Source organism: Cynoglossus semilaevis, chromosome 15 (genome assembly GCF_000523025.1).
Source record: "Cynoglossus semilaevis isolate Cse_v1.0 chromosome 15, Cse_v1.0, whole genome shotgun sequence".
Classification (NCBI taxonomy): Eukaryota; Metazoa; Chordata; class Actinopteri; order Pleuronectiformes; family Cynoglossidae; genus Cynoglossus; species Cynoglossus semilaevis.
In genome coordinates this window covers 8543838-8552616 of record NC_024321.1, presented here as the reverse complement: position 1 = coordinate 8552616, position 8779 = coordinate 8543838, and the positions used below count along the sequence as shown (strand labels likewise).

The window sequence follows — 8779 nt, the reverse complement described above, 5'->3', positions numbered from 1 at the left end:
CGGAGGGTGAGGGGACGGGGATCCCCCCCCCCTGCTGCGCCTGCCGCGCCTGCCGCTGCTGCCGCTGCTGCCGCTGCTGCCCCGGGACAGGAGACAAGGAACATCTGCCCTTGTTTAAAAAACAAAGCCACTGACAAATTGCTCAGGTCATGGATCAAAGTCATATCTGTGGTCGGTGTGTTTTACTTTTATTATAGCTGGAAGAGCTTTTTCAAATCCCAAACATATTTTTTTAGAATATGAAGATCTGCTTATCTGCAGCCAGATTGTTATAGAATCCTGTTGCACCAACCACATGTGCACAATTTCCATGGGGCAAACTAAAAATCTTTGGAAAGATCTACTATAAGTCACAAAATTAAGTCCACTTAGCCTCCATTTCGGTGGCCAGTTCTCAAAGCCTTAGCCACTGTTGGTATCAAACCTATCAGATGCATGAATTGAAGATAAGAACAAACTTCTCCTGTTGTTTTGATCTTTGTTTATTTACAGCGTATTTTGTTCCTTGTTTCTTTCCTTGTATTGTTTTCATGTCTTAAGTTATAATAGGCGGTTTGACTGAGGTCAGAGAATAAAACAAAGATCAATAAAATGTGTCATGTCTGCCTGTCCAGAGCCATGACGCTTCTGACTACTTGACGTGCAGCAAAACAAATCACTCCGTCCACTTAAGAACCCTCTCCCCTCGGTAGAAAATGAGGAATCATCACAGGGTTGATCCACGGGCAGCCAGGCCATAGGTGGCAATGACCTGCATCAATCATCAAGCAGAGGTTGACGGGAGATTGGAGCGTGCACCGCAGAAGCAACTTGAAAAGTGTCATGGGACCTGGAGCTCGGCAGCGGCAGCGTGTTCTATATGGAAGACATTGTCTATTTGAAATGATAAGTGTGAAACGGAAGAAAGCCGCACGGCAACGCATCATCAGGGACATGACAGTGCCTCCGCTAGAGCCATCAGAGGTGAAGGTGAGTGAGCGAGCGAACATCCCCAATGTGCACTTTTTATGTATGGATGGTAAATATGAGCGAAGCAGCAGTGGAGAAAATGTATTCACACTCAGAGAGCGAGGGGCCGGCAGTGAGCAAATGAGAAAGAGTAGCAGATAAATAAATGTAAACAGTTGTAGGTGGAAATGTAAACAAGGGCAGGGTAAATGTATATACACGCTTCCCTGAAGCATGGCGCCCCAGTGGATTATAGAAGCTGGAATCAGCAAGGTAATGAGCCTGCCGAGACTGTACACCGATGCCCCGCCCTCTCAGACAACAGAGCCTCTGATCTGAGATCAGTTGTTACCTGCAGCAAGATGAGGTGCAAGGATGCAGCTTCATGAACCCATGAGGGTCCCAGCTAGCATATGGGACTCTTTCTGGTCAAAAAAGGGCCTAGAGTTGGGGTAATTGTGGGCTCCATTGTCATTGTACATGGCTTTTCACAGCCCAAAACCTGTCACTGATCACTTCTGCTATATTGAAGTCAAAAATGTGTGCATCAGAGAAATGCCACTGTTTTTTAGAATGTTGCTCAACAAGCTCAATGTGAGCGCTGATAATTTATTCATTAGAATAATCAGAATGGTAAAAAAATAATTTAAAAGAAAGGTATTACAAAGTAGTAATATTACAAATTTCACCAAAACAAACTAAAATTCCCTAAAATAATAATAACAATAATAGTATCAAATTTAAATGATTATTTCTATGTTTCCTTAAAATCTTCACATACACATAAAAACACACACACACAGAAACCTGTCAATCACAGTTTAAGGTTCATGTCATTTCGATGAGTATCGATTAAGAGTAGAGTGTGAGAGTGTCGGTGTGTGTGTTGGTGTCTTTCTTGATTGATCAGGTCTCTCTCACTCTCTGTGACTACCCTCACCCTCAATGCCTATTATAAAGCAAAACGTTTTTTTTTTCTCAATGTTAAAGTTTATCTTAAATCAGTAAGTCTTAAATTACAATGGTAAACCCTACATTTACCAAGACGAGTAAAAAGAGGTCTTTGTAAAAATAAATAAAAATGCCAGAGAGAAGCGTAAGTGTTTCACTTTAAAGGTTGGAGGTTTTTGAGCAGGGTTGAAAACATGGTGGTCTTCACCTTTAACATGATAACAACAGGTCCCATTCATAATGCACTACTGAAAGCAGAGCCTGAGCCTTGGGTACTATCTGTAAATAGAATCTCAGATTAGAATTGCAAAAAAACTCTACCAACGCTGGACCGTCCATTGTACTGTCTGCCTCGTCCCACTTCTGCACTGTCTCTCTGCCCGAGGAAGAAGGGAAGGAGGAGATGTATGGGACAAAAGAGAAGGAAGGAGGTGCTGACGAAGTGGTGTTTAACAGACGGCGTGAAGTCGCTTGGCTCTTTCATGACGCCCTGACATTTACTTATCTGACTAAACAGCCTGGATCTGACCTTTCTACTACTTTGAATGACATCTGGATATTCTGACAGAATAATCCGTCTGTCCAGGCTCTGATTTGACGACTGATAGGACGCTGTCTCAACGTGAGGTGTGGACAATGAGTCAATGGATATGAGCAAAAAAAGGACAGGATAGAAACCTGCATGTGTGGACTTCACTCTTCATTTTCCACAGACATGAAAAAGGTGACAGTCACACAGTCTGCTGAAAGATTTGGTCTAGAAACCACAATGCATATAAATCATTTAGTAAATGTCTCAAATTGAAATGAAAAAGTTATATTCTGGAATGTTCCTCAATGAACAGTTTAACGTAACAGATTTTGTAAGTAAAGGGTCATCCATCAAAGGATGATAAGAATTTGTGTGTGTGGCAGGTATTTGTGGATCAATATTATTTTGTTCTTATGTAAATCTGCTACTTAGAAAAAGCTCAATGAAGAGACAAGAGGATTCAGATTCTCTCCTTAACACAGCAGAAAAAAAAACACCCATTCCAACTGAATCCAGATAAATGTCACTGTGATTAGAATATTTTTCCCAACTCACCCGTGTAGACGAAGCGTCCTGGAGCACCTTTGCAGAACTGTTTGGATTTGTAGGACAGCGTGACCTCGACAACTCCGGGAATGTGGCGAGGTGGTGTCTGAACCCGGATGGCGTGGGGAGTGATGAGCTACATAGAAAAAATGTATATTAACATTATGGCTGTTTCTGAAAGTTGTAGCAGTTTTAGACAATGTTGTTTCTATAACTGTGATTAGAATTTTCCTGCTGCACTTTTTTTTTTAGGGGAAAAAAATGCATGCTTCCTTACGCTGACAATATGGTCATATAAATTTGAATGATGCATTCAGTGTGTGTGTGTGAGTTTAAATGATCTGTGCTGTGTTCAGGAGCATAAGCGCTGCGTTCACAGATGTGTGCGCTCTGCTTCCAGGGCCATGCCTGCTGCCTTCAGAGGATCATGGCTTTGGAGTCTGCCTGTTCTGCGCCAGGCACCGCTGATCAAAGTCAACAGCGTGTACAGGTGTGATGTTCCCTCCTTCCCCACCAGGTGTTCTGCTGCTTTGGACCTGCTTCAATATTTCATGTTGCACATACGTGCACATCCCCACACACGGCACACACATGCAGGTGACGGGGGACGTGCAGGTGGTTTGTGTCTGTGATAAATTTGTGTGTGCGTGACGAAGACGGAGAAGTGTGTGTGTGTGTGTCTGTGTTCATATGTGCAGCTGCTCTCAGACTTCACATCAACAGAACACAGACAGCTGCTCTGATCACTTATTGGTTTTCATGGATTGTCTGGAAATGAATCAGTTGTGAATTGTTCGTGTGTAATACAGCTCTATTACATTTTCCTAAAGTTTAATTTGACCCAATTTGCAAACATTTAAACACGTTGTTCTGTGACATGTGGAAGACCTCTCACCTCGCTCCACACTAGCATGGTTCCAAAGACGACTTGCAGGCCATCAAAGAAGTTGTCCCCAATGAGGATGACGGTGGCGCCGCCTGTCGTCCAGCCCTCGCTCGGACTGATGGCTTTGATGCAGGGCGTGGCTGCTTCGGAATCAGAAACATAAGCAACTTGATGAAAAAAATATGCAAAAATACCACAACTTCAATCTATTGGTTTGGGATTAGTTTGTGTAACACTAGCTTTTGCTTCCATAACTGTGGTTTACTTTCAGCAAGCTAAAGAAAAGGCTGATCATTAAAACCTTATTAAAATTAGCTAGCAGTAAAGGCTTACAAATAAACCTGTGATGCAGTTTTGATGTTAGATTTTGCTAACATAAACTGGTTTGTACTAGATTACCAAACAGCTAACACAAAATATTTTAATAATGGTTTATGGGGTTTTTTGTTACAGGTCACAGTGGGATGGAGTGTGTTTCCCAGTGAAAACACAGTAGAGGCAGTAAATGGCCATAATGGGTGTGTTGTTAAAGGGCGGAGGAGAAGAGGACTTTATTAAACCTTAGTGTCTGAACTGATAATTATATATTTAATTTTCTGATTCCAGTTTATTAATCATCACTGTGTTCTCTAATCAACCAAAACACAATATGTAATAAAAGCTTATTTTACAATCACGTAACTCTCCACACACACACACAGAGAGAGGGACGTAGCAGCAGCCTGGTTGCCGTGTACTAACACATGCAAACTGATTGGTTTTTCCAGCGTCACATGGATCAATAAGGGGCTCCACATAAACAGCGTCTCCGACATGACTAGACTGTTGTCCGACAGACGGGTCGAGTCAGAGCGACGATGGAAACAAGACGAGGCTCCGCACATTTACAGCCCTTTCCCGGAGTGGGATCTGTTTTACTGGAGGATTTGAAATTCCAGTCAGGGCTCTGAATTTTGCTGCGTTTACTGTGAGAGCTGATCTATAACATCCCGACTTTAACAACAACACACTTTTACCAACATTATTACACCAGACAGGAGCCTCTGCTGACGGACAACAGGAAAACAAATAAATACACGTGTAAACATGTTTTTTTTTCTGTTCATTTGTTTGGCTCCAGGAGTATCCTCAGGTTTAGAATTTTACTATTTAATAGAAATAGAAATATCTGACATTGTATTGCAATACAACGGATATACTGCATATATACTGCATGTATAGCACAAGATACAGGTGGTCATATGATATACTTATACATATATCTTCTACTGAATGTAATTTCTGTGGTGCTGAATGCTTGTTGTTGTTCAGTGGCGCTGAGACAAACCCATGCCTCCAGTGGGCACACAAACACACAGAAGAAAGAGAAAACTCGAGGGCTGAGGGTTTTCCCGCTCTGAGGAGTCGATTGTCATGATCTTATTAATTTTCTTCTTTTGTGGCAGCTGTAAACAAACACACCTTTGGGATGGAGCCCCGGTTCGATGTGACTTCATCTACTCACATGAATAAAGAACAATAGGGGGAGCAGGAGGTGGACAGTTTGATCCAAAATACACTGGCGGAGGTGCTAGTGGGGGTGGAGGGTCACCCAGGGCTGGTGACAATGGCAGGGGCAGATGTGTAAGGATATCTATTTATTCATTTTTGTTGCTTTGTTTGAAACGCACAAGCATTTGGAGAAGGTGAAAAAAATGTTACTGCTCCTTCCCATAAATAACATGCAGTGTTTATTTGGCCCCCACAGGACACCGTAGAGAAAGTTTAATGCTGAGTGTTGAAGTATTTTGTCACAAGCAACAACGCTTCCGCTTCCTAAACGACAGATCTGTGTCAGGCTGCATTTGTTTCATCCCCCCGGACACAACGAGACGGGTGTGGTTAGGAAAAGCAGAAGGTCAGCTGACTCTGCTTTTTCTGTCATCGTCAACTCCATTGTGTGTCAGTTAGGGCTCACCGCCTGCTCTAACAAGTAGGTTAAGCCAAAGGAGATGGTGGCATTAAATATCAGTGAAGCCAATAGGGGGAGCTGTCTGTGCGATGACACATGGATAACACCACAAAAGTCTGAAGTCCCTGAGGTGGAGAAGGGATTTAGGGTTTTTCTTCTGTCTTTAGTCCAACCCAGAAGGGAGGTGTTCTATAGATGTTCACTTAAACATCCATTAACACAAAGGTCAATTTCTTCAAGTTTTCATCTCTTAAGATATTACTGGATGACCTGAAAATTTAAGCCCCACGCGTACAGAAGTGTAAGTAGGTTAAAACAAGGGAACACGACACCACTGCTCCTGGTGGGTAAAAAAAAACTTTAAAAATAAAATGTAAAGAGAGAGGAGGACACTTGGATGCCTGACAGGCACCAAAGTGTTTCAGGGTTTGTTTTTTAACTCAAGTGAACATCCCCAGACGGGTGGAGTTTACCTCACAGGCCAAAAATGGTAGGAGGTATTAATAAAAAGTATCTGGAAGCAAAAGTTGATCTAGTTTTCTGCTACTGATTATTTTTTCTTCTGACTTTTAACATGTTCTAGACTAAGCAGTCTATCCTCATAAAAATGGACTGACTGAATTACTGCATTTTCAAACCTAACATTTTGAATATTTGTTGTTAAATAAATACATGTTATAACAGTTGTTTTTTTTAAAAAAAAAACATCATAGAAAAGATGCGGCGGCATCTTACCTTCAGACGGATCAAGACGTCGTGCGCGGCGACCATGTTTGGAGTTGTTGTGGACAAACATGTTGTCAGACACAGCAAGAACGTGACCATCGACGTTCACCGTGGTGGAAACAACAACCTTCAACCGCACACACACACACGCACACAAATGTGTCTTTAGACAGGGAATGTGTAAGAATTTTCATGTGAAAAATGAGTGAGTCTCTGTCTCACCTGAAACCGTCTCATGTCCCTCGGATTTCCTGCATTCTTCAAACAGTTCTGGTTACATTTGAGGAAAAACTTCAGGAAAAATCTGGAAAACAAAATGCAAAAGCATTAGTCATGAATATACCGCAATAAAAGTTTGTGAATGTCTGTATTTTAACTAAATTTTAAAAAAATAAAACTTCCTGATACTCCAGAGAAATGATTTTAATCTAATCATTAAATGTAAAAGGAATATTTAGCATATTCTCGTTCAATGATGCTGGTATTTCAACTGTATTTTTTTTTATTTAAATACTAAAGTAATAACGAAATGTAAACCGAATCAATTGAAGATTATACACAGAACGTCTTTCATTTTAATTGCTCGAAATGTATTTAGGTTCATAAAATTCTTGGCTATTTATTAAGATGTACAGTACAGTCCCCCCCAAAAATGAGTAGCTTTGTGCTATATTTAGCCACTCTACCAACACAGCAGGCTGTCAACGACCATCCTACTGAATCTACTGAACATGTTAAATGGAGGAAAAAAACACCATTGATAAGAAAACTTAGCTTTCAAAGTTAAGTTTAGTCAATAAAATTATCATTCTGTGCCTGCGTCCTGGTGAAGCCACTCGACACTTCCGGCAGACTTATGGCGGCCCATTAAGAGCAAAATGTTTTAAAAAAAAAAACGTTAACGTTTGCTTTTGCTTGCTTTCTCACTCGCCGTTGTGAAGTGATTTACGGCGGTTTTTACGGCAGGCGCAAGAGTATCGATCGGGAGCAGATATCAGTGAGGACGGGCGGTAATAACGCACAGCGTGGAAGAGGGGTCAGAATGGATGACCACCTTAATGCATTTCCCACTGCCGTGTAATCTGCGCACATCCATCTCCAGCTCCATAAGCCCCTCCCCCTTCTCCCTCTCTTCCTGTTTAATTGCCACATTATGGCAACAATAATCCCGGCAGTTAACAAGCAGCAAGGTCGCAGACAGACATGTCACATTAACCAGGGGATAACCTCGCACTAACCCCCCTACATATACACACACACACTCACAGAGGAGGACGGTGTGTGTGTGAGTGTGGTTGGGGGCCAGTAGGTGTATAAATCCAGGCTCTGTGACATCGATTTTCACCTGAACAAGACTCGAACATTGTCTTTAAAAAACACACAGTAGGAGGGCAGAAGTCATTGACTCTGCCTTCTTCTTCCTCCACCTCCTCATCTGTCCTCATCTTTTTCCTTCTCATCTCCTTTTTTGTCACCTTTACGCTTTTACCTTATTGACTTTTTCTCTTCCTTTTTTGTCTTTTCACTTGTTCTTCACTTTTCCCTTTTCTTTCTCTTGCACTTATTTTAGTTCCATCTATACTGCTCCACCATCACCTTCAACCTTCTCCATCTCCTCTTTTTGTTGTCATCTTTTGCGTCAGCTTCTTTTTACATCTTTTACTACCTGTTTTTGTTTTTCAGGGTTTTTTCTTTCCCTTCTTTTCTTAATTTCTCACCTCATTCTTCTCCTCAGATAAATCAATCCTTACCAACTGTTCTTTATCCCATATTTTCCCTGTTTTTCTCATATTTCTGTCATAAATTGGGATTTACAGGCAAAAACGTGTTTGACCATACAAAATATTCTTTGTCACGTATTTAAAAATAGACACATTGGGCCATTGATTATATGCTGCACTGACACATTGGGCCATTGATTATATCCTGATTATATCCACACAAACTAAAAACATGTTTGTTTCCATCAGTTTGAATTCTAAAAACTTCTTTTTTTTATTAAGGCAGTCATCGTGATTTTGGAAGATATAATCTCCATAATCAAGTAATTCAAAAGATGTGTGTGTGTGTGTGTGTGTTTGTGTTTCGGGCACTATGGATGATGTCACCCTGGACCACACCCAGGGCACTATGGGAAGCAATTATGTTGGGCTCAGATTACAAAGCTCTGCTGATCAACACACACACACATACACACAGATACACACATACTCCCTGGAGTCTCTCTCTTATTACGTTA

At 41.4% G+C, this 8779-nt stretch overlaps 1 protein-coding gene across 4 annotated transcripts in view; it reads right to left on the bottom strand.

Moving 5' to 3' along the window:
- The window catches only part of LOC103390799 (transcription factor COE1), a 68994-nt gene that overhangs the window by 16687 nt on the left and 43528 nt on the right, over positions 1-8779 (bottom strand). For 3 of the 4 annotated variants that reach the window (XM_025063009.1, XM_008326826.3, XM_008326827.3), the window contains 4 exons: positions 6763-6844; positions 6550-6667; positions 3873-4006; positions 2987-3113 (listed from right to left, as the gene is read on the bottom strand). In XM_025063009.1, coding sequence (XP_024918777.1) covers positions 2987-3113; positions 3873-4006; positions 6550-6667; positions 6763-6844 — 461 coding nt within the window. The remainder of the gene's footprint in view (positions 1-2986; positions 3114-3872; positions 4007-6549; positions 6668-6762; positions 6845-8779) is intronic. The other variant, XM_017039514.2, reaches the window with a different exon arrangement.